General features: G+C 44.8%; 1 protein-coding gene across 4 annotated transcripts in view; it reads right to left on the reverse strand.

Annotated features, from left to right (window-relative positions):
- Positions 1-26,564, reverse strand: part of DPP6 (dipeptidyl peptidase like 6) — a 1,860,394-nt gene that overhangs the window by 309,527 nt on the left and 1,524,303 nt on the right. For all 4 annotated transcript variants that reach the window (XM_077491167.1, XM_077491164.1, XM_077491165.1 and 1 more), the window contains exon 6: positions 4,129-4,181. In XM_077491167.1, the coding sequence (XP_077347293.1) occupies positions 4,129-4,181 (53 nt within the window). The remainder of the gene's footprint in view (positions 1-4,128; positions 4,182-26,564) is intronic.

Here is a 26,564-nt window from a genome sequence, read left to right on the forward strand (position 1 = left end):
TTCTGCCGGGCCACCGCGCCTTCTTATAGCTCTTTTACAGGCGGTGGCCCGGTCTTCTGTCGCCGCTGCCTTCCGTTCTTCTGTCGCCGCCTTCGGTTCTTCTGCCGGGCCACCGCGCCTTCTTGTAGCTCTTTTACAGGCGGTGGCCCGGTCTTCTGTCGCCGCTGTCGCTGTCGCCGCCTTCCGTTCTTGTTCTTGTTCTTGTTCTTGTTCTTCTTCTTCTTCTCCAGGCGATGTTGACACGTCGCTCCCTCCGGCCGGAATGCCAGAGCCGCACTGTGCGGTCACTTATATAGTGACAATGGGGCGGGGTCACATGGTATATGTCACATGGGTTGGTCACATGGGTTGATGTCACATGGGGACTATGACATCGTAAGGGGGCGGGGTCACCATGTGACCAACCCATGTGACATATACCATGTGACACCGCCCCATTGTCACTATATAAGTGGCAGCGGAGCGTGTCCCTGGCATTCCGGCCGGAGGGAGCGACGTGTCAACATCGCCTGGAGAAGAAGAAGAAGAAGAACAAGAAGAAGAACAAGAAGAAGAACAAGAACAAGAACGGAAGGCGGCGACAGCGACAGCGGTGACAGAAGACCGGGCCACCGCCTGTAAAAGAGCTACAAGAAGGCGCGGTGGCCCCGCAGAAGAACCGAAGGCGGCGACAGAAGAACGGAAGGCAGCGGCGACAGAAGACCGGGCCACCGCCTGTAAAAGAGCTATAAGAAGGCGCGGTGGCCCGGCAGAAGAACCGAAGAGGGGGACAAGACCCCCGAAGTCGGGAGAAGAGGCCGGCGGCGGGGAGGAAGAAAGCCGGACTCCTCCGCTAGTAAAAGAGCTACACACACATAGCGGAGGAGTCCGGCGAGAAGACCCCCGAAGACGGAAGACCCCCGGAGCTGTGCAATAAAATATTTTTTCCCCTGTGTTGTGTTTTTTTTTGTACTTTATTTCACAGGTGAATGGGTAGGGGGTACATTGTACCCCATACTCATTCACATAGGGTGGGGGGCCGGTATCCGGGGGCCCCCTTCTTAAAGGCCCCCGCCCGCAGACCCCGACAACCAACGGCCAGGGTTGTCGGGAAGAGGCCCTTGTCCTCATCAACATGGGGACAAGGTGCTTTGGGGTGGGGGGGCCGCGCGGCCCCCCCTTCCCCAAGGCACCCCCCATGTTGAGGGCACGCGGCCTGGTACGGCTCAGGAGGGGGGGCGCGCACGCTCGCCCCCCTTTCCTGGCCGGCCGGGTAGCGTGCTCGGACAAGGGTCTGGTGTGGACTTTGGGGGAACCCCCACGCCGATTTTTTTCGGCGTTGGGGTTCCCCTTTAAGCCCATTCCAGGCGGCGGAGCCCGCGACGTCTCCTTCGCGGGCCCCGCCTACCTGTACACGCGCTCGAAATGGGCGGATTTGCCTCCGCCTTACGTGGGCGAGTCCGTTCATTTCAAAAGTTGAGCGGACTGTTTGGCAAACAGTTCATTGAAACAGTCCGCTCGTGTGTGGGCAAGTCCGCTCATGCAAATTTTGAGCGGACTGTTTGCCGAAACTGTTTGACGAACAAGGTTGGGCAAACAGTCCGCGCATGTGTACGCGGCCTTATAGAAAGTAAATCTTCCAATGAGAACTAGGGTTGCCACTTTTTGTTCAAATCAAACCCAAACACTTTAGCGGAGCATGCTAATTTTTTTTTATAGTATAAACTATAGATATATTTTGCTATTAAATAAAATTTCTAATCATATGAAGTTAATAACAAGAGTCCCTCATTACATCAGAGCACACAGAGTTCCTCTTTACATCAGAGCACACAGAGTTCCCCTTTTACATGTAAACTCGCAGAGTTCCCTTTCACTGTAAGGGGGGACTCTGCAGACTCTGATGTAAGGGAGAACTCTGGAGCCTTTAACATAAGGGATGCTCTGGGAACCCTGATTTAAGGGGAAACACTGAGAGCTCTGATGTACGGAGAGGACTCTAATGTAAGGGGGAACACTGTGGCTTCTGGTGTAAAGGGGAAATCTGATGTAAGGGGTGCTCTGAGAACCCTGATTTACATTAGTGTACTCACTCAGAGGCAGGAGAGAGGAGGGGGGAGACTTCAGTGACAGACAGAGATGGATGGTGAGCTCACTCACCCCTTGGCAGTCAGCACCTCTCATCCAGATGTATCTGAGGCTGCTGAATTCAAATTTCCAGCCCCCACTTTCCTTTTCTGAGGCAGACACAGAGGGGTAGGGGGAAGAGGTGCTGATCGAGCCCTCTCTCCTCTCCCGTCTGTGTGTGTGTGTGTTTTTGGGGTCGGGGGGGATTGTTAGTGTTGGCTTTGGGCAGTGTGAAAGAGTTTACCAGACACTTTCAGCTTAGACAACTGCAGCCAGCAACCCTGCTGGGAAACCAGTCCAGTCTAAATAATGTGTCCGGGTTTCAGGCAGTCTTAAACCTGGACGCATGATTCCAAACCCGAACTGTCCAGGTGAATCCTGGACAGGTGGCAACCCTAATGAGAACACTAGTTCTGGTGACACCTGTGACACAGCAGGTTTCCTTCACTTTGGGGATTTCCTCTCATTTCCTGTTTTGAAAGGTTTGCTTCCAGGATTCACAGAGCGATTTTCATTTATGGAACCTATAGTACAGAAGGCATAGGTGGCACTCTTGAGTGCCAATCATTTTGAAGGGAGTCCCTGTTGATGGCAAAAAAAAAATACCTTTTTTAAAGGCAAACCCTTGTATTTAATTACACTTTAATAAAAATAAAAATGATGTTATTCTTACCTACTCTATTGCACAGAGCAGTACCTTATCTCCTCTTTTGGAGCCCCAGGGCCCTCTCTGGCACTGCCCGCTCTTCATTTTCTGCCGGTGCCCCCATAGCAAATCATGTGCCGAGGGGACCCCCATTCAGGCATGCTCCCATGCCGGACTGTGTGCATCCATAGACACGCACACACAAACATCTCCTGATTCGATGGAGCAGCTAAACTGTACGACGCCGCAATTGTACATTTCTGGTCTACAAGCTATAATAGAATTCTAATGTTGTATGACACTAGTAATAATTATATTTATTAATTAATATTACTAGTCAACCAACATTAGAATACTTCTATAACCTATGGGCAGGGCATTTGACCATAAATGTCCGCTCATGGCGACTACTTCATTGAATCTTCATGACACATTTGACCTTTTTTGCTATTGTCTCTATAATGTCAAATCTTTTCTCTCCATGTCAAATCTTTTCTCTCTATGTCAAATAATCTTGGACTAATAGAGTTAGATTAGGCACATTTGACCTTTTTTGCTATTGTCTCTATAATGTCGAATCTTTCCTCTCTATGTCAAATCTTTTCTCTCTATGTAGAATAATCTTGAACTAATACAGCTAAGGTTAGGCATATTCGACCACAGGTTTTATGGACACAGATCGCTATTGTCAGCATCATGTCGAATCTCCTATCTATATCGAACTGTTGTCACAACGAAAACAAAAATAAAGCATTTGTTTATGTCAGTTCTTTTTCGGTTTTTGGATTCTGCACGTAAACGATAAAGAAAATATCTGAAATTCGAACGAAAATGCATTCGGACAAAAACGAATGCACATGTCTAGCAGCAAGAGCCAATCAGTGTAGCCTGTGAGAGCAGAAAGAGGGGAAGAGATATAGCCTGGCACAGTGCTGGATCAATAGAGGGCTAAGGTGAGTGTTTGGGGAGGGGAAAGGGGAATGCCCTTATGTATAGAATGCATTAAGGTTAAAAAAAAAAAACTATTTGACTTTAAAACCATTTTAAATTGTGGGATATTGTATAGCCTAAAAGGTCTTTACAAATTCCCCAAAATGAAAGTATAAAGAATAGTCCAGCAAGTTTGACCATAAAAAGTCAGCTAAGTAAAAATAAAAAGCAGAAGAACCTGGATACCTAGACTTAGATATGGGAGAAGCTCATAGACAGAATATTTCTACACCTGGCCGTGCAATGAATTCTAGGGAAAGCAGCCACGCTATTTTATTTCATTCCCATTCAATCATCTTTCTGTACCAACAGCAATATTTTAAGACTGCATCAATGCTACACAAACATAAATCTTCGATTTCTCACCAATAAAAGAGAACTCTTACCTTGTGATGAGGTTACACAGGGCATACTGCGCAGTAAAGGAGTGCTGATAAATCTGCAAGGAGAAAAAATAGTAAGGACATAGGCATAGAAAAGCAAATAAAATCAAACTGAATTGCTGTGCTGTACCGTGGACTATAGTCATTTAGATTACTTTCAGTATAGGAAGAAAGGTTAATGTAACTCCACTTTTCTGTATAATCTGCAGGTACAATGCTGCCCTGGGACTGAAAAGCAGCCTTTGCATACAAAACACACCAGCCTCCATTTAACAAAAGTTTTCTTCGTATGAAATGGAAAACTCTACCGGGGTTAACTATTGTTAGTGAGTTATACAGCGCCATCCTCTCTCTTGGCACTATACAAAGTAGGAGATACAAAGACAGGTAATGTAGATAGAAGTAAACAAAAAGTTGCCAACAACAGATGCAAACAGTTGGAAAACATATTTAGCAATACTGTAACACAATAGGAGGCAGAAACATTGCCACCACTATATAAAGTAGTAAGGGAATAAGAAAACTGGATTTAAAGTACATCTGTCATAAGAAACGTAATGTACTGCCATTAATGGCCCTCTTCTCAAAATGTTCGTTTTTTGGCTAAGATAGTTTTGTGTCACAGACCCAGAAAATGCATGCTGTATATAAATGTATATAAATGTCAGAATTAGTTAATACAATACATAGTCCTGGCCAGTTTTCAAAAGTAGAGGTCAGCAACCGGCTTAATTGTCTCATGACTGGAGTACTTTAAAATCCATCTTCAAGCTCCTAACACCCTCCAACTACATAAGTGTTTACTGATTTTTTACGTACCAACCTATTTTACAACAGTCTTCTAACTAGTTACATGACATCCTGAGGTCCTTCCTCTTCTCCTTTAGTGGCAGTGGTCACCAGTTTGCTGCAGAGTACTGATTATTTCAGCTCTGTTATCTGCAGATTTGTACTGTCCTATGCAGATAAGAGATGTTGATAACAACAAGCTGTGTAGCTTTGATTAACGTTGAATAAAGACCTTGCTAAAAGTGTAGGCCATTATGCACCTCATGAAGCCTGACTGGAAAACTTGTAAGACCTTGTCAAGGACATAGCTAATAGAAGCCTAGTGTTACTGCTCACCATCACCTTCACCATCACGTTGGCAACATCCTACAAGTTTCCTGTATCTCCCACTGTAATTCCCTGATGTATCTCATGAAGCCTGGGAAATTTGTACAATGTTGCTAACATGATAGTGAAGGTCATGTTTTGTGATGGTAAAGGTGAGCAGTAGCACTAATCTTCTCTTAGCAATTTCCTTAGCAATATCCTACAAGTTTTCCAGTCAGGCCTTATGAGGTATGTAAATGGCCTACACCTCTAGTGAGGGCATTATTCAACTTTGGTCAAAGTTACACAGTTTGTTTTTATCTACAGACATCCCTTATCTGCATAGGTATTTTGTTTTGGTAAAGATGAACTATGCCTTTAAATTATGTGTGCATCTGAAATTCATTGAGATATAGTAAACAGCAAGTGAACATGTTCCTGAAGTTGATGTGTTGAAAGCAAAACAAATGGGCAAGTGTAAGGGCTTAAGTGAGTTTTACAAGGACCGAATTGTAATGGCTAGACGAGTGAGAGCAACTCAGAAACTGCAGCTCTTGTGGGATGTTGCCGATCTGCAGTGGTCAGGGCCTACCAAAAGAAGTCCAATGAAGGAAATCTGGTAAACAGGTGACAGGGTCATGGATGGCCAAGGCCCATGGATGCACGTGGGGAATGTAGGCTGGCCCATGTAGTCCAATCCATCAGAAGAGCTACTGCCCATGCTGACTCGTGCCCACGCAAAAAGTGCTTAAATTTGGCATGTGAACATCAGAACTGGACCAAAGAGCATTCAAAGAAGGTGGCCTGGCCTGATGAATCAAGAATTGTTTGAGGAACACATTGCTGATTTGGTCTCCAAATTCTTCAGATCTCAATCCAATTAAGGCGGAGTTCCATCCAAAAATGGAACTTCCGCTTTAAGTGAAGTTGACCCCCTGACATGGCACATTTGGCATGTCATTTTTTGGGGGGAGTGAATAGTCCCAGCTCCCACTTCCTCCCAGCAGACTGCAGCACTGGAAGGGAGATCACCTCTCCCCCCCCCCCCCTCAGCAATCATCTGGTACACGTCACAGGTCCCAGAAGATTGCCCGGCCAGTCACAGTGCACACCGCATGGCTCACGCATGTGCAGTGGGTGCCCGGCTGTGAAGCCACACCTGGGCGCCCACGTTTACAATGCCGGCGCCGCAGAGAGGAGGGGGAGATGAGCGGTGCTTCGTTCCCCCGCATTGCTGGATCCTGGGACAGGTAAGCGTCCAATTATTAAAAGCCAGCAGCTGCAGTATTTGTATCTACTGACTTTTCTTTTTTTTTTTTAAGCAGAACTCTGCTTTAAGCATCTATGGGATATGCTGGAACAGCAAGTCTGCTTTGTGGAGGCTCCATCTCACATCTTACAGGACTTAAAGTGTTACTAAACCCACAACAATAACAGTCTGTATATGCAGTAAAGCATGCTTGTTATAATCACTGTGGAATCTAAGGGGTTAATCCTCCAAACTATGTAAAAAGGCTGTTTGATCCTGTCTTCTCTGGTCCCCCCCCCCTTCTTTTACTGTCCCTAATCTATCTCCTCATATTACAGAGCCTTGAGGGCACTCTGCACATGCAGAAACAGGTGTTTTTTTTTGGGGGGGGGGTGTATGTGTTCAACACAGGGCCAATCAGCACTGTCCAGACAGGGGGTCAGGGGTCATGCAGCCTCATAGGACAGTCAAAGTGGAATGGAAATTCCTCCTACAAGCATTAACCAGTGCTCAACTGGACACTGATAGACGTCGCAAGACTGCTATAACTGTTGACAAGAAAAGGTATTTAACAGTTTATATTTACTAAAATAATTGTATTTCCATGTTCTGTGTACTGTGGGAGACCAGATATAGTGAATGCAGGGTCCTGGGTTTAGTAACACTTTAAGGCTGGGTTCACACTATCTTTGCATACAGCTCGCAGCGGAGTCCGGTGAGTCTGCGTTCACCATTTCAGGTCCGATTTCAGCCCCAATATTTGGCTGAATTCTGACCTGAAATGGACCAAAAGATGCACAGGGCTCCTGTGCTAATTTGCACCGAAGCTGCAGCGGAGATATGTCAATTGGCTCCATAGAGAGCTGGTCAAAATCTCCTGCTGTTGCGAATTGGATACGCATCCAATTTGAAATAGTGTGAACCCAGCCTAAGGATCGGCTACTAATGCCTTGATGCCAGACACCACAGCAAACCATATCTATCTATCTATCTATCTATCTATCTATCTATCTATCTATCTATCTATCTATCTATCTATCTATTTATGTACCTATCTATCTACCTATCTTTATTATAAATACCTTGTTATAGATGATCACATGACCTCTGTTGCCAGCAAAATAGAAGGCTTAGAGAGCAGTAGGTGGACATTGTTAGGGCATGTCAGTAGGAGGCATAGAGGCAGCAGTACACTGATCTTCTCAGTGATTAACTGTGCAGGGGGCATGGCAGCACAAGTTTGACTAATGGAGTAGAGACAGGCTGTGCTTCCAATTAAAATGCAAAGAAGAAAATTGACCACACTGGGAAGTATGTACTTCAGTTAGAGATAGGAAGTAGGGGGCTTGCAGGATCATCAGGTATTTAATGCAAACAAAGCAATATAAAGAAAACTGGATACTTTTTCATACAAGTACATGGTACAACAGACACATTTCAGGAATATGAAATGTTAGGGTAACAAACACTGCAACCTGTATGGTTTAGGAGATATTCACCTTGCATGCAGTCGCATGCGCTCTGAATGTCTGGCTGAAGGTCCGGCAGATGCTGCCGGACCTTGCCGGGAGTGACATCATGGCTCGGGCCAATCACATCGTCTGAGCTGCAGACCCGGAAGACACGCCAAGGGGAAAATAACAGCTCTCTCGGCGGTGACCGGGATCCGATGCCAACGCCTTGACCGAAGGTAAGTATTTCATAATGAGCTAGTATGTGGTTTATACTGGCTCTTTATGCCTTTGCCTTCGAGTTTTATTTTAATTTTTTAATTTTTTTTTGTTCGGGTATACAACTGCTTTAAGAGTTTTAGAAATAGGAAGAGACTTTTGTAGCGCTAACCCCATAGGGGCCACTGGTGATTATGGTCTGTCTCCCACCCAGCAGAGCCAGGCACACAAATTTCCAAACTCGCCAAGTCAAATTTTTTATTAGGGGAATTAAGCTTGGATGGGGGTGGAGATGGGGTACATATGGGATACCCACTTAATTGAAGAAATATACAAAGGGACTGAACTATATTTACAACCTCTTCTCTGTCACCTCCAGCATATATACTTGCTTGCAGACTATAATTCCCAGGACCAGCTAGCACTGATGTGGGGACTTCACACTGACACTGTCAGGCCCTACAAGCCCTTTGTAGGCAGGGCACACGGGCCCCTATGGTGTAGCAAAATAGGTAGTCCTTTGTGCTAGCTGTCCCACATGTGGCCACTGCTCCTAGTACCACCTCTTCAGGCCCTGCCAGCCCTCCTGGCTGCAGCTGCCTCTTTCCACTGCCCATGCCACCACAGTCCCCCCAACTGTGTGTCACTCACCAGCCCTCCTGGCTGTTCCTGATGCTCCTGGAGACTTGCCCAGCAGTGTTTTCCCCTGTCTTCTCCTTGCTCTCAGTGCCTCCTGTCCAGGACACCTTTGTGTGTCTTGAGAGGATCCCGTCTGCACTCGAGCCCAGGACCCGACTGGAGAGCTCCCTCAAAGGCTTCAACAGCCTAACACTCCATCTCCAGCTTCCACCCAAACACAAGCCCTCCATAGATTGGCTGACCCTGAGTATTTGAGAGGGCCTGCCCCCTGCTAATCCAAGGCTCTCATTTTCAAAGTGAGCATGTGGACAGGGGCAGTCATTGCAACCTAACATATTTCTTTACTCTGCAATGATTCAGGGACCATTTGAATAGATGAGGGGTTGATGACTGCTACAAGCAAATACCCCCCATACACAGTAAGTGTATTGGGTGTAAAATGCTCCATACATTAGGCAAGAAACTTGCTATGCATGTTTCCGCCTAATGGCTCTGCAATAGATTTTTTTTACATCCATCTTGCAGTATGAGCTCTCCAAATTTCAGTGCATTTACTTTTTCTATAAGAAAACCAGAATGTGTTTGCTTTGCCTGCCTATTTTCAATGCACAGGGTGAGCTTGTAGCAATTGCCAGTCAGTCAGCATCAAGGAAAGTATATTAACTCAGTACAGGTCCCCCTTCCTGAAAACTGCAGACCTTCCAACTTCTGACACCAGGAAAAAAAACAGGCAGGTAAAAAAAAAAAAAAACATTAAATTCGTTTTTGAGTAAACACTGCTACTCTGTCAAAGGATAAAAATATTCAACCTGCATGCCAACATATAGGAAAATGCAAACCTTGCCTGAAAGAAAAAAATAAACTATTTTCCATTAAAAGGCACAACAGCTGCAATGCAAAGCCACCTGTCAATCTTAAAAATAGAAATATGAGAGGGATTAGAAAGTGGGAAAAAATCAATCTAGATCTTATTTTATGCGGTGTGCTGTGCACCGGCCCGATCAGCCAGGCTTTGATGCATTTACATGTTTTTTGACACTACATAAAAAATCAGGGAACGTCCTCATACATCATTCCCTCAGAAATAAACAATTTAGTGGGAAAATCAATCTACAGTATATCATATTTCTCTCCATGTGAAGCTGGACTCTTTTTATAGCTTTCTGTTATGAGGTTAACCGTATGTGTGATAGAACATGCAAAGTGAACCAGTCACATTTATTCTTGTTCTGTCCTGCACTTGGATAATGGAGATTTTGGTAAAATTAAGACTGTCCTGAGTTTCATTTAATCTCATCCTTATTATTCATAAACTCTTCCCAAAAGGACTTAGCTATGCATGCTATATCGCATAGAACTTGTATGGAAACAGCAACTGTTATATAGGTCCCCAAGCAAGTGATCACTGGACTAGACTCGTAAAAGGCCAGGTTAGCAGGCAATATGTTGGTCAGCTAGGATGTAGAAATGTAGATCTTCTCTTATCCTAACCCCAATAATTTGAAAACCTAAAAATAATTTAGGAGTAGGGAAAAGGCAAAAATACCCTTGTAAGTGGACATTCCTCAAGAGAATCAAGTTGTGAGGTCATCCCTAAAGCAGAACTATCCATTAATGTACAATCTACCCATTAATCATGGGTAGACGATGGGTGGATCGCAATCCTTTCTTGCCGACCTCAGGATATTGGACAGGAGGGGCAACATTTACTTAGCAATCCCCTTCCTATCTGCAGCTACTGAAAGCCGCCTTTCCTCCTCTCCCTCCAGCTGGCATTCAGTGGCTGCAGGAAGAAAGAGAATTGGTACCAGTAAATGTTGGCCCCATCACCCCTTCAGTCCCTGTTTCTCCTCTTTCAGCTGCCCCGTGCCCCGTGTACTATTTGTGTCCACCCCCTCCCCCTGCAGTGCTGCCTGCTTACCTTTTCTCCTCTCCCACCAGCTGCTGCATGAGATGTTTCAGGACAGAGAGTGAGGAAGAGGTCAGTAAATATGTCATTTACCAGCCCATTCCTCTTTCTAATGAACACGGGAGTTGTTAATGAACAGGAAGATGCTCAGTACAGAGCACTTCCAATTCATTCACTGTCCAGTGCAGCCGAAGTTGCAGAGAAAATTGACGGGGGCAATCTCTGTCCTCAGCCCCTTTCTCTGTCTCAAAAGTAAGACATCAGGGTTCTGTTTAGACCCCTGATATTTCACCAAAGTCCTCAACAGGGCTTCTAAAAATAAAAGTAAAATAATAATAATAATGTAAAAAAATAAATAAATAATGTGAGCAAGCTGACTCTTTATTGCAGACGAGACTTCTGAAATAATACAAATATACCTCTTTAGAATGTACTCTGAGCTGCACATGCACTTTTTGTATGGTGCCATGGTGTTGGCTAAATTAACTCCTGAGCATGTGTAAAAGTCACATCATCTAGCACCAGCCAATCAAGACAGCCTAGACCCTGCACCCGGAAAAAAACACAGACGACCTCAAGGACTCCAGACTGTCGGGGCAAGGGTATTTGCAGAGTTTAGTACTGCTTTAAATTTAAATAGTTTTTATTGAATTTTAAAGTTTAAATACAATAGAACCAAGAATTGCAATAAAGTAAAGCACAAAATAACATGAATAGATGGTCACCATGAGTACAATAATGGAAGAAAAACAGATAACAGGAATAGAGCGAACTACTGCATAAAACACATAGCAATGTAGGACCAGCACTGTCTAGAGTGAACATTCAGTGGTAGTATCTTAACATCTGCTGATACCAGACAAGCCATTGTGACCAGTGTTTCTGAGCAGAGGACAACTTCCTTCATAAGCAGTGAACATGCACTCATAGAAACCATGGGTGTGCACCAAGGTGACTACTTCACATCTGATTAACCCTTTAAAGTCCCCATTTTTCAATGAGTTAGCGTGACTCAAAATGTGCTCTACCAAACGGTGGAGCAGAATGTCAAAGGGTTAAAGTATCTGGAGATTTCCAGCTGCGAACATTTTCCAACCTTGTTGCTAGGAAGATACGAGAAGAAATGCAGCGAAGATGAGGATGGAAGTTATCAAGACCTACAGTGTATACCTAGCATTGCAAGTTCGGGAGATGGCTTCATATCCACTCTAGTAACTTCAAACGACAGTTGAAATATGGCTTTCCAAAAGATGGACATCTTTGTGCATTCCCTTAAAAAATGAACAAGGTCCCTACTCCCCCACAGTTTCTTCCCCAAAGAGACAAGACAGTTGGGTTTAGTTCTGCTTTAAAGAGTATGACAAGCAGGGAATCTTGTATCTAGTTTTAGATGAATGAGTGAAGAATGATTAGAACTCTTGCTGGCAGGTGCGTAATTAGAAATCACAGGGCCTCATAGCAAAATGTTGTATGGTGCCCCCCCCCTGCAAACAGCCCCCCCCCACAAAAAAATGAACTAATGCCATTGAACAGATTACCACACCCATGTGGCACAGTACCCAGGCAACAGCTTATATTAATTTCGAACAACAAAGTATGCAGTATACTGTATGCAGCCTCTGAAGGACACACATTGCTGACCTCAGTGGTGCTGCTTCCATAGAGGGTGCAGGAGTGTTGCCCCCTCTCTCCTGCACCCGTCAATCTCCAATAGATAGATTCATGCATTGCATGAATCTATCTTTTGTTGCCTCTGCCTCCCCCTATTCAGGTGTCTGGCTCCGGCGCTTGATGGGCACAGTGGCTGCGCTTGATGGCACAGTGGCTGCGCTTAGTGGCAGCTTTTGATGGGCACAGTGGCAGTGTTGGATGGGCACAGTGGTGGCAATTATGGGTACAGTGGCTGTGTTTGATGGCACAGTGGCTGCTCTATGCGGCTGCATGTGTTGGGACAGGGCCAGACTCGCGTGGCCCTGGAGGCTTAACAGTAAACTTACATTCCTCCCCCAGGGGCGGATCCAGAGTCTAGTCCCGGGAGGGGCACTGCCAGAAAATATGATTTTTTTGGGGGCAATTTATTTAGGAAATGGTTGGTGTTAATGTTTCAATCATTACGGCACCATGGTTGTTATGGTGTCAGGATGATTGAAGCACATTATTTCTATCATTACATTGTTATAGAAAATTAAATAGTTCAATTCACCATAATGCAGAATCATTGGGAGCTCCAAGTGTGTCACTTGCCACTGTTGCCTACCACCAGATGCAGATTGTCACATGCCACAAGTTGCAGATTGTCACTTGCCATGTCACCTGCCACATGTTGCGGAATGTCCACTTGCCATGTCACCTGCCACAAGTTGTGGATTGTGACTTGCTATGTCAGCTGCCACAAGTTGCAGACTGGCACTTGTCATGTCACCTGCCACAAGTTGCGGAATGTCCACTTGCCATGTCACCTGCAACAAGCTGCGGATTGTCACTTGCCACGTCAGCTGCCACAAGTTGCTGATTGTCATTTGCCACATCACCTGCCACATGTTGCGGATTGTCCACTTGCCACAAGTTGCAGATTGTCATTTTGCTGCTAAGGTGGGGAATGGGGATTGTCACTTCCTGTGTCCCTGTCTGAGTCAGGCAGCAGAGAGATGATGTAATCTTTCTGCTGCCTGCACAGTGAGTGAGGGCGGAACTGCCAGTATTATATCATCTGACTGCTCTGCCACCCGCTGATTGGCCACCCACCGAGCCTCCACGTACGCTCTCTCACCCACCCACTGAGCTGCCCAGCTGTGTCCGCAGACGGGCAGCTCGGCAGCTCAACCGCTGTCCGCACTGCACGCCGACTTACCGGGTCCCACTAGGCTGTGGGCCCCACTCAGCTGCGGGCCCCATAGCACCTGCATGGGTCGCTATGGCAGTAGTTCCTTCCACTGCATGCTGGATTTTTCTTGCTATCGAAGGCTCTGTCATAGAAATCTACCCCCACTTTCTGTTGATAACCATTTTGCATTAGAGGAAGAGATGGAAAATCTAGAACAGGGACACAGAAATAAATATCTGAAAGAAGTTCTTGCCTTCCCATATTGTAATACAATTTAACATTTTTATCTCTACTGCTTTTAGAGAGTTTTTCTCACTTTCTTTCTGGTCATTTTCAGCAGGGCAGAAAGTGATGGGAAAACTCTCTAATGGATTACAGTAACAATCAGACAGTGAATTTAAAGTGGTTCTAAAGCCCAAACATCTTCATTCACTCCATTAAAGTAAAAAATGTTTAGGCATTTGCATCCCTCCCTCAATCCCTGCCCCTTATTCTTACCTGAGCCCTCACTCGATCCAGTGCTGTGGCCATCTGTAGCAGCTCTCCCCACTCTCACAGACTTTGCTGAGGCCATTGACTCTTGCTGCTGTCAGTCAAATCCTGTGACGAGGGAGCAGGGGGCGGGGTCAGCATTGTCAGCACTGTCTGTGTCTATGGACACAGTCAGTGCGGCTTGGGTTTAAGCCCGCAGGTGTGCCACAACAGGAAGTGGTTTTCTATGGTGACACACCAAGAAGAGGAGGAGCCAGAAGCTCTGGCATGAGAAACAAAAAGAGGAGGACTGGGCGGCTCTGTGCAATTCTATTGCACAGAGCAGGTAAGTATAAAATAAAACTGTCCAAAAACAGTAAATATTCCACTACCATGTTGAAAAATACAAGAATACCGCCCAACACCTGTGCACACTAGCCACTCACCTTCCATTTTAACATATTGGATGGCATCTGTATCTACCAGAAGACTGGAAAGCCTTTTGATTATTATAGGCTGCCACAATAAAATGGTTAAATGCTAGTACAGTTTACATAATCCCACATAATAATTTTTCTTTAAGCCCATTACTCATACCCGACATGATGTTCACTTTGTGTGAATCCCAGTAGCTTAGACACACCACTCATTATTATTTTATGATGAGGCATCATATAATATTTACTGCTGTACATGAGTTTACTTAATATATAGTGCTGATGTACAGTCCTTGAGGGTAGCGAAGCCTGAAATCTAAAAGACAAGCCGAATGACAAGTGGCAGCAGTAGAATAGGTTCCATTACGCCATGCATCACAGTACAAGTCAATATTCAAAGCAGGCAGGTGGATATACAAGTAACAGCATCAGCTTTCATCTACAGGAAGGTCGATGAAAAATGACAGTGTCCAGGTAATGGCTTATGCAGCAAGAGATGACTAAAATGTAGAAAAAGAAAACTGGCTTTAAAACAACAAATAACAGAGAAAGCTTTGTTCAATCACTATTTCTAACTAGATAAGACAATGCCCTACATTGTGTGTGTGTGCCCTCCTCCCTGTTTACAAGCTAAACAGCAATGCTTAGTCAAGCAGACCTGAAATACATTAAACTACACCTATATTGAATGAAATATGTAGTTTTCTACTGCTTCTAGGAATTCTAGATACCTGGCTAGCTCTGAAGAGTTAAACCACTTGACAATTACTTTTATCTTTAAGAGAGATATCTGAGAGGGAGTTTCTGTGCCTATATACATGCTGTGGCCATTATAACCGGGTTCCATGCTCACTGATGAGTTTATTATCTAATGTATATTATGGAGAGTAGAGTAGAAGGAGCTGGAACACACAACGATGGGCAAAGACACCCAAAAGTCTTAGCCCTTGTACACACGGTCGGACATTCCAACGGAAAATGTCCAATTGGACCGTGTTGTCGGATAATCCGGCCATGTGTGGGCTTCATCTGACCTTTTCCATCGGAATGTCCGACCAACAAAGTTTGAGAGCTGGATATAAAAAATTTCTGACAACATGATCCGATCGGACTTTGTCCGATCATTTGTAGAGAATTCCGATCAGACAAAGTGCCCCACATGCTCAGATCAAATTCCTAGACCAAAGCTATTGGCTACTAGCCTGAAAGTAGTCCCGTCATAACCAAATAACGTCAGCACGTTACGAACAATCGGATTTTCCGACAACTTTGTCCGACCGTGTGTATGCAACACCAGTTTCGGACAAAATCCGTTGGAAAAAATCTGACGGATTTTGTTGTCGGAATGTCCGACCGTGTGTACAAGGGCTTAGGTAAACAGGAGCCTAATGTTTATGAACTATTGCTGAACAGTCTCTGTAAAGGAGTCTCCAAAATTTTAATGAAGGCAGGGGTTGACTCTGTCAACTAGGCCCCATTTAAGGCTGGGTTCATATACATTCGTATGACAGACAAGTGTGACCGGCTCCCAATGGAACCAGTTCACACAGGTCCAAGGCAGCCGGACCCAAACTGTGCATGTTTGGGTCTGGTTCAGGTGCAAATTCAGGCAAATATTGGGACCTGAATTGCACCTGAGCAGGTGAACAGACACGGGCCAGACCCCAGGCACAAACCTGCAGCTGTACATTTGTGAACCCGGCCTAAAACTGAAACACATTTTTTGGATGGGTAGACCTTTTAAGTCAGTGACAAGGAATAAGCACACAGCAGTTAAAGTCAGAACTCTTTCTGCACAATTTGCTTTGGGCCAATCAAGCAAAAATGATTAAAGTTACTGGATCAGCATAGAAGCAAGTCATTTTAGAATGCAATGTCAACAATGGCAATCTACAAATTCACTCAGTGCCAGTATGTTAAAGAAAGTTGGTGCATTCTTGAATGGTGTTCGTGGGCAGATTTACACTAGAACCTGAAAATCAGTAGTCACTGAGTGTCTAGATACAGTATTTGGAGGATAAGCAGCTGTTTGATGGAGAGAAGGTACGTGTAGCAGCAAAATTCATCATCCATGCTCCATCAGGAGAACTGAATGTTTGGTACCTAGTTAACAATAACAATTTACTAAGGGAAGGTACTGCTCACTATATGAGCCCATTGGGTGTGTTTACCTCTACTGTGGAGATACCCTTGGTTCTGTGGGGAGTCCAAGTCCATGTTGCTGTTTCAGTGTAAAGGAGATGGCTGATTAATTTCATAAAATACACTTTTAAACTGCTCTATAATTTGAGGGTCTACACCATCTGGTAAGCAGTTTGAGGGTGGCATTGTGGTGTCATGTGCTTTCTTCTGTACTAAAGCCGGTTTCTGGGATTCCTCTCTATAACTACCAGCATTTTGATGGACTCTTTCTAAAGACTGTTAATTATTTTTATATTTTGCTATTAACTTTCTGAGAGCTGCAACTTGTTATATATATAGATACAGTACTTGCATTCAGCTGCAAGTGGGAATGTTGATGGTCCATTACTGGTTCACATTTGATTCCATAGCATATTTGGCTTGGCCCTTAACACACAGTCAGCATGCTATCACAAAGAAGCTCATATAGGTGTCGCTGGCAAATACAAACTTTGAAAAACAGGTATTTAAATGGGCCTTTTTTCTAATGTGTATGTTTTGACTGGAGTTCTATTAGAAAGAAATGACAGCAAGAAAAGGAAACAGTTTGTGTGACAAATAATGAGCATCTGCCAGATACAAAACTTGTCCTATCCCTTTGAAAGTGCTGTTCTGATATTAATAGTTTACACTCACATGCAGATTATATGGTACAGTCAAGTGTGTAATAACAAATTATGGGGCCCAATAGGGACATTTTCAAAGGTGCTCCCTGCTCAGATCAATGGCAAGTAGACAAAGAGCTATCATTATTGTAGCATGCATTGCAACATTTACCAATATCCGTAAAGAAATAGGGTGTAAAGCATTATTTTGTATTGCAATCAAGAAATATGAATTTTAATATAAAGAGAAAAAAAGAGAATGGGAGCCTTACGACTTTCTTCAAGGTAAACAATTATGGGCTATTAAAACATTTATTGTGCATGGACAAGTAAGCTTTTTCAAGGTAGCTGAAAACAGATTATCCATTTCTCGACACGTAAAATCTTTTTTTCCTTTAGCAATGTTAGGTATATGCAGTAGGCATAGCCCCTTGTTGGGCACCAAAAGTGTAGTAGGGTGAAAGTCGCGTCGTGGTCATTACGTCCTCCATGTTTCCATCCTCATTGGGCTCCGAACAAGGGTCCCAATAGAGGCCTACCCCAGAGTTGGTTCTTTTGGGCTACACTGGGCACTTTGTACAGGGACAGTGCCATGGGGTATCTTGGGTTACTTGAGCCACACTCACGAACAGGTGACTAACATGAACAATCTCCAGAAAACGATTTGATGTATTATGCATCACCGTGGTTATTGGTGCGTTTAGGAGAGACATGCAGAGCCAATGCCTTCTCCACCTGTCCAGCGTATCACCACTACCTAACTCCTGGTAACAGTTATTAATGGACACAGAGAGTGAGTGTGTTCGCTGTGTTCATTTAGAAAAGTAAGGGGACAGCAAATTACATATTTACTAGCCTCTTTCCCAGCATTCCATCTTGAAACATCCCCGCAGCAGTTGGGGGGAGGGGAGAGGAGGGAAGCCAGCAGCAGGGGGAAGGGGGCTGGGCAGGAGAGGGAACTAAGGTATGCCCAGGCACACCTGACATGCCCACAGCGCACACCTATGGATGACAGTGATAATTGACAGTCCTAAATAAAGCGCAAACATTCCCTGACATCTTTAGTCCCTAAATACTGGCTTGTGGATGCCCCAGCATACCTGTTCAAGCAAACTTCATTGTTGTCTGAGTCCATATCTCGAGTTTAGCTCATGCTTCGGCAGGACATATGCCATCCAGATTCCGGCAACGGCATCAGACAAAGCATCCCTCTATGAGTGGGTGTAAGTCTCTCTACCCAGGATATGGGTTCTCATCCTTTTTATAGCACACAGGACCGGAGGGTCAGGCCAAAGAAAAACCCGACAAGAAAAACCCAGGAGTGGGGTTAACCCCTAACTTCCCATTGAGTAACCCCTACTACCTGCCTACAAGCGAATGGGCTAAATTAATATTTACCCATGTACAGCACACATGTGCCAGTGTCTAACACAAATCTAGTAATTAGCACACGTTAAGTAATGCCCCGTACACACGAGAGGGATTAAGTCTGACAGACCTCCAAAGGAGTTCCGCCGGAGTTCCGACGGAGTTCTGGCGGACTTTTCGACCGAACGGACTTGACCACACACCATCACACCAAACTCCGACGGAGTCGAACGTGATGACGTACGACTGGATTCGACGTAGGAAGTTCCTAGACAGTAGCCAATAGCTGCCCTAGCGTCGGTTTTAGTCCATCGGAGTAGCACACACACGAGCGGATTTTTCAAAGGGGACCGGGTCCGGCGGAGTTCCGTCGGGAAAATTTAAAGCATGCTTCATTTCTAAAGTCCGTCAGACTTTAGCTTCGCTAAAGTCCGTTGCAGCCCACACACGATCGGATAGTCCGCCGGACTCAGTCCGTCGGAGTTTGGATGTCGAAAAGTCCGCTCGTGTGTACGGGGCATAAAAGTTACCACCATACATTTGACAGATTTACATCTGGCCAAGCTTGCACCAATAAGGCACATAACCCTCCCTTCACTCTCGAGATATTGGCTGTACAGTACAGTCCAAATAATGTCAAATAGCGAAGTCTTCAATCTTTCCAAATTCGCCTCATTCTTCTCAAGATAATATAACAGCTGCCTCTTTTCCAAAGCGGAGAGCAAAGGGAAATCCCAAGCACAGTCTTCCTTAGCAGGGCACATTCAGATCTTCCAACCTCTGGAGCCAATGCAACCCACCCTACTTAGGGAACTATATGTGATCACTCCACCAATGGAAGGAGCAACCCTTAAAGGGGACCTAAATCTACCTACAGGTTGGATAATTAAATAATTATTTAAAAGTTTGCCATGCTTGTTATACAGAAATCAGTATAAAGAATTGTCTATAATTATTTTGAGCCCTAGGAATGTACAAGTAATAAAGGAACATCCACTTGAAGTCAAGAGTTTTAACCTCCATGCTAAATTGATGATGCTTACTGTAAGCATAAGGCAGTCACATGCTAGAAAGAGCTACATGTGGAGCTGATTTCCTAAAACCGGAGAGTGCAGAATCGGGTGCAGCTGTGCATGGTAGCCAGTCATCTTCTACCTTAATCGTTGAAAGAAAAAAAAAAGAAAAAAACAGGAAGCTGATTGGTTTCTATGCAGAGCTGCACCAGATTTTGCACTCTACAGTGCAAATCAGCCCCATGCAGTCACATGCTAGAAAGAGCTACATGTGGAGCTGATTTCCTAAAACCAGGTTTGGGGTGTGGGTGATAGAAGAAGAGTATTTTAACCATTTATTTTTTTATTTGTTTTATTTATGTAATTGTCCATCTGTAAATACGCCATTGGGACATGCTTCAGTCTATATGTCCCTCTGGTGGTACTATGTATTTTTGTTGTAATCATCAAAAAAACTTTGTCTGGTGTTGGTGGTCATATAAAATCACACCCATTTAGGGGGAATCTTTCTTTGTAGATTTCCTAAAACCGGAGAGTGCAGAATCGGGTGCAGCTGTGCATGGTAGCCAGTCATCTTCTACCTTCAGTTTGTTCAATTAATCGTTGAAAAAAAAACCCAGCAAGCTGATTGGTTTCTATGCAGAGCTGCACCAAATTTTGCACTCTACAGTGCAAATCAGCCCCATGCAGTCCACTGGATTAGCTTTACTGAACCTGCAATTGTAAAAGTATTGGTGGTAGGAAAGGGTGTATCAGTTGCACAAACTTAGTCAGTCTGTGGTTATCAGATGTACATTAAGGATGTCTGATTTATTCTGAATGGACTCACTCTATGAGCTAGTTATCAGGTTCAAGGAACCCTTTATGAATTTTATTTCACAAATGCCAATTCACAGCCTGTCCTCCATTAGCTCACACTCTAATAGAGCGCAGGCTAACTATTGGTCACCAGCATGCACCACCATGGCTATGAGTGCCCTCTACACAAGCCCTATTTTTTTTATACAATAAAAATCTAAATTTGACAAATGTCTTTTGCATCTGCACAAGTGGAACCTAAAAAGTCCCTTCTTTTTTTGTTTCTTTTTGGTATTAAATATATCTATGAGGATGTAGTACAGTTAAATCTGTGGCCCCCGTTACTCTTATGGTTCAGTTACACAAGCTCTACTTGTCAAGACTATTGAAAGGAGCATTATGACTGTAACACTGGGTCACAGTATAATGGATGTCTTTCTTTTTGGTTATGACATTTCCACTTATAATAATTTAAACAAATAATCTACAGATGGTTCCCATCTGCCCTACTGGGGTTTTGTCATCCTCTGGATTGCCAGTTACAGTTTTGGAACAGGAAAAGAATGAACTTTCTGGACCTCATCCTACTGCAGATTGTAAAAGCAAACACTTTATATGAATTATCAGTTAAAAGGCTAAAGAGATATATATCAACCCAAAGAAGACAAACTTTCATCAGCTATTTCTCCAAGTTCTCGAAGTTCTGATACGTCTGGTTACTGATCAAGAGTTATAACATCAGGTCTAGTTATAAAAAAATACTTTAAGGAGACGGTTTTCCACAGTACTGTACAAAGTACGAACATATAGGAGCTATAATGATAACATTTTAACCCTCAAAAATACATGAAAAAGCAGAAGTGAGAATGCAACCCTACAACCTAAGAGGAGAAAGGGTAGACTTCAAAGGTGAGGGAGACTTGTAGCCGTAGCTGGCATACAAGAGAAGGAAGTTGTTCAATTCATATGTCTGTGTGATAGAAGGTATTTCAAGGTGTATTAAAAGTATTACTAAAGCCAAAACTTTTTTTTCATTTTGGATAGAGTAAGGTAGGGTTGACACACCTATATATATATATATTTATATATATATATATTTATTTATTTATTTTTTGCAATGTGTGTGCCTTAAGGTCCCTTCACTTCCTGTCCTGTTGACACAACAGAACCTGAGAGACAAACTCTACAATGTCAGGGAAATCCATTTGACTGCTGTCACCAGAACAGGTGTCTTAATTGAATGATATCAACTCTATTCCTGTTCTGATGGCCAAATTACCTCACCGGCCATGGATGGAGCAATTTCCCTTGCTATATCCACTGGCATTACCTGTGTGTAGAAAGATCTGACATGCTGGTTGTACCCAAGTTGATCGTACAATCAGCCTACTCATCCATGGCTTGAATCTTAGCCTGTCCCTGCTGAACCGGCCGAGATTCAAACTGTCTATTGATGGCTTTAGTCTCAGTGACAGTGGTCATCAGGAAAAATACAGATAGTAAAACTACCTAATGAGGGTACAGTCAGCAATATAAATCTGATAGGGGTTCACACCTCACTGCTGTATTCAAAATGATAAAAAAAAGTGGCTTTAGAATTAATTTTTTTACTTTGGGGGATGATGAAAATGTTTGCATGCAGAAAGCAGTATCAAAAAAGACAGCACTGGAGAAGTTCTGGAGGACAAAAGAGGTGACAAGTACAAAGTTCAAGAGTCAAATGAAGGATTAGGATAACTGTATACCTAGCCAGTTCCAGACCAGCCACCGTAGTTTTACTGCGACAAGTTGGCTTGGCTTAGCGTAGAGACGTTACCTAACATTGGGTGCACGGTCACCTAGGGGGCGCGAGTGCGCACTCCCTAGGCGGCCATGATGATTGGATTCGCTTCAGAACCGATCAGTCCCCAGGCCCAGGCCAATGATTTCTGGCCTGGACCTGCTGATCGGTTCTGGCAAATGAAATCCTTCCCCTGCCTGTGTTTACACTTACATGATGTAATCTCCCCTCGTAGAAGTCTTTTCGTTCCAGAGAGAGAAGTGAAGACATCTCAGAGTAAGTTGCATCAACACTACACTGACACAGTACACATAGGCACACATTTCACCCCCTTGATCACCTCTTGATTGCCCCCCTCCAGTTAACCCCTTCACTACCTGTCACTGTGTTACCCAGTGCAGTGTTCATATTTTTCTTTGATCACTGTACTGGTGTCATTTGTGACACTAATTGGCATTTGGGTACATAGTAGTAGCCCCAGATAGGTATAGGGACCCCCCTAATAAAGGTTTAACCCCTTGATCATCCCCTGTCATCAGTGATCACCATATTAGTGTCACGGGTGATGCTGGTTAGTCGGTTATTTTTTTATAGAATCAGCGCACCAGCCGTATATTACCTAATAAAAGGTTTAACCCCCTGATCACCCAGCCGATGACATCAGTCAAGTTTTAACGTCATATAGGGTCTGAGTCATCCCAGGCAGTGTCAGATTAGTGCCAGTGGTGCTAACACCAACGGAAGCATCATACACCTCCTTTAGTAGTATAGTGTCTGAACAGATCAATATCCTTGATCTGATCACAACTATATTAGCGTCCCAATAGTTTAGGGTTCCCAAAAATGCAGTGTTAGCGGGATCAGCCCAGATACATGCTAGCACCTGCATTTAGCCCCTCCATCCAGCCCAGCCCAGCCCACCCAAGTGCAGTATCAATCGTTCACTGTCACTTACAAAATACTAAACACATAACTGGAGCATTCGCAGAGTCAGGCCTGATCCCTGCGAATGCTAACAGTTTTTTTGGTAGCATTTGAAGCAGTCGCTGACAGTCAGGTACTCTTTTGTGTACCAGTAATTTTAGAGGTCAAAATGTCCAATTGAATGTACAGTAGTGAAAAGGCCTACACGTTTCTGAACCTGACAGATGAAGAGGAAGTCACTTATCTGTCCGATTCTGGCTCACAATACGAACCAGTAGACAGCAGCGGCACCCTGACAGATAGCTCTGACGACGGAGTAGTGGTCCCTGCCAAGGTCAGGTGCACGACCCCATTTTTCTGCTCTTGTTGAGGTACAAGAAGCACAGGGCTCTCGTATGGAGCAGAGAGCCAGTATTAGTGCTGCTCATGAACTGGCAAGCAGCAGCGGCCTAGTACAACCTGGTTGTACCCCAAGCACTGCAGTAACACTTGGTGACATGGAGAGTCCCATAAGTGCAGTTCAAGCTGGTGAGGTGGCTAGCACAACTAGTGTCCCACAGCCACCAAAAAGACAAAGACAAGCTCATCAAGCCCATAGTACCCTTCCTGCTGCATTTGCTAATCCGAATTGGGAGCCCTCCACTTCTGCAGGACCCATACTTCCTCCATTCACTGGCCAACCCAGGATTCAGGTGGAATCAGTTGCTTTTACGTCACTTGATTTTTATTTGCTGTTTTTCCCTGAAGATCTCTATAGATTTGTTGTAGACCAAAGCAATTTGTATGCTGGTCAATTCATCGCCGCTAATCCCCAGTTTACCTTCTTGGGCCTATCCCTCCTCATGGGCATAGTTAAAAAAGTGATTTGTGGTCATATTGGTCCACTGACCCAATTCACCATATGCCTGTGTTCTCTGCCTCCATGACCAGGACATGATACAAGCAGATCTTGGTTCATGCATTTCAATGAAAATGAACTCTGTCGTCCTTGCGTTGAATGTACATATGATCAGCTCCACAAAATTTGGCCCCTCGTAAACCACTTCAACCAACAATTTACAGCCTTGTTTACTCCCAATCAAGTAGTCTGCATTGATGAGTCCCTGATTACGTTTTATGGCCGCTAGTCTATCAAACAGTATCTTCTCAGCAAGTGTGCCAGATATGGGGTCAAGATGTATAAGCTCTGTGACAGGGCAACAGGCTATATATATAGTTTTATGGTTTACGAGAGAAGAGATAGTCACGTGAAGCTGGAGAACTGCCCAAACTACATAGGGAGCGCCGGTAAGATTGTGTGGGACTTGGTGTCACCCTTATTCAGAAAGGGGTACCACTTGTATGCGGACAATTATTATACAAGCGTGACACTTTTTAGTTACCTTTTTGATTGTGGAATTGGCACATGTGGCACCGTGCAGATACGACAGTCCAAATTCCTACGATGACTGGTGTTGTGGAGAAACCCCTCTGTGTCCATGAATACAACCTTAACATGGGAGAGGTGGACCTCAATGACTGTACCGAATTGCCTGTACGGCCAGACGCTGGTATAAAAAAGTGTCTGTATATTAATTCCAATTGACTCTGCTGAATGCTTATGTGCTATACAAAGCTTCAGGATGAACTGCATCCTTCCTTAAATTCCAGGAAGAGATCATCACAGCCCTTCTGTTTATAGATGGTGCTGTGGCCCACCTTCCCAACGCAAATGCAGTGAGCCGGCTGCATGAGAGGAATTTTTCGTATGTCCTCCCTGGTACCCCTACTCTCCAAAGAAGATGTCGTGTCTGCAGAAAATGTGGATTTAGGTGTGACAGCCGCTTTTACTGTCCCACCTGTCCTGACCAACTTGGTCTCTGCATCGATGACCCGGGTCCTGCCCCAGGGCTGTTTTTTCTGGAACATTGATTTTTTTAATGCTTAACCACTTCCCGACCGCCGCACGACGATGTACGTCGACAGAATGGCACGGGCAGGCATATGGGCGTACCTGTATGTCCCTGCCTTCCCGCGGGTCGGGGGCCCGATCGGGCCCCGCCCGGTGCCTGCGGCGGTCGGTATTCATTCGCGAGCGATCCGGGATGAGGGGGCGGCCATTCATTCCCGATGAATAGAAATCCTTCGTGACATCACTTCCTCTCCTGTAATGTAAACACAGGAGAGGAAGTGATGTAATCTCTCCTCCGTGTCGGTATTTTTCGTTCCGACACCGAGGAGAGAGGATCGGTGAGTTGCACCAACACGACACTTCACAGTAGAACATGCCAGGCACACTCACACCCCCCCGATCACCCCCCCCCAATTACCCCTGCCCCCCAGTCACAGTGACACCAATGTCATTTTTTATTTTTTTTTGCATTGGTGTCATTTGTGACTGTAATAACTGTTAGGGCAGTTAGGGTTAGCCCCCTTTAGTTCTAATGTACCCCCCTAACCCCCCCAATAAAGGTTTAACCCCGTGATCACCCCCCGTCGCCAGTGTCACTAAGGCTGGGTTCACATTGCAGCGGTTTATGAGAACGAATGTGATTCGCACCGCACTGCAGTGCAAATCACATCCGATCTCTGTGCGATTCGAGTTCAGCCATACAGATAGTATGGCTGAATTCGCATCGCACCCGCCGCACCCGCCGCAAATTCGCACGGGACCCTTTTTTTGGCCCGCAGCAGAATCGGATCGCATGGGTGTTCACACCATGCGATCCGAGTTTGCAGATCGCACTGCGATATGCGAACTGATCTGGGGGTGTCATTAACATTTCACTGACACTCCCAGCAGTTCGCATAGGGCAATGTGAACTGCCGCCGGGAGGCATGCGATGCGGGAACCCGCCGCGGATTCGTGGCGTTCACGCATCGCTCCAGTGTGAACCCAGCCTAATAAGCGATCATTTTTCTGATCGCTGTATTAGTGTCACAGGTGACGCTAGTTAGGCAGGTAGGTATTTAGGTTTGCCGCAGCTTTTTATAGCGCCAGGGACCCCCATATACTACCGCATAAAGCCCCCTGATTGCCCCCTAGTTAACCCTTTCACCAGTGATCACCATATAACTGTTACAGGTGACGCTGGTTGGTTAGTTATTTTTTTATAGTTTCAGGGCACCCGCCATTTATTACCTAATAAAGGTTTAACCCCCTGATCACCCGGCGGGTGTCATTTGTGACTGTAATAACTGTTAGGGCAGTTAGGGTTAGCCCCCTTTAGTTCTAAGGTACCCCCCTAACCCCCCCAATAAAGGTTTAACCCCGTGATCACCCCCCGTCGCCAGTGTCACTAAGGCTGGGTTCACATTGCAGCGGTTTATGAGAACGGATGTGATTCGCACCGCACTGCAGTGCAAATCACATCCGATCTCTGTGCGATTAGAGTTCAGCCATACAGATAGTATGGCTGAATTCGTGTCGCACCCGCGCAAACTCGCACGGGACCCTTTTTTTGGTCCGCAGCAGAATCGGATCGCATGGGTGTTCA

The sequence above is a fragment of the Lithobates pipiens genome, unplaced genomic scaffold (assembly GCF_037356315.1).
Source record: "Lithobates pipiens isolate NorthernLeopardFrog02 unplaced genomic scaffold, aLitPip1_a1.2 Scaffold_19, whole genome shotgun sequence".
NCBI lineage: Eukaryota > Metazoa > Chordata > Amphibia > Anura > Ranidae > Lithobates > Lithobates pipiens.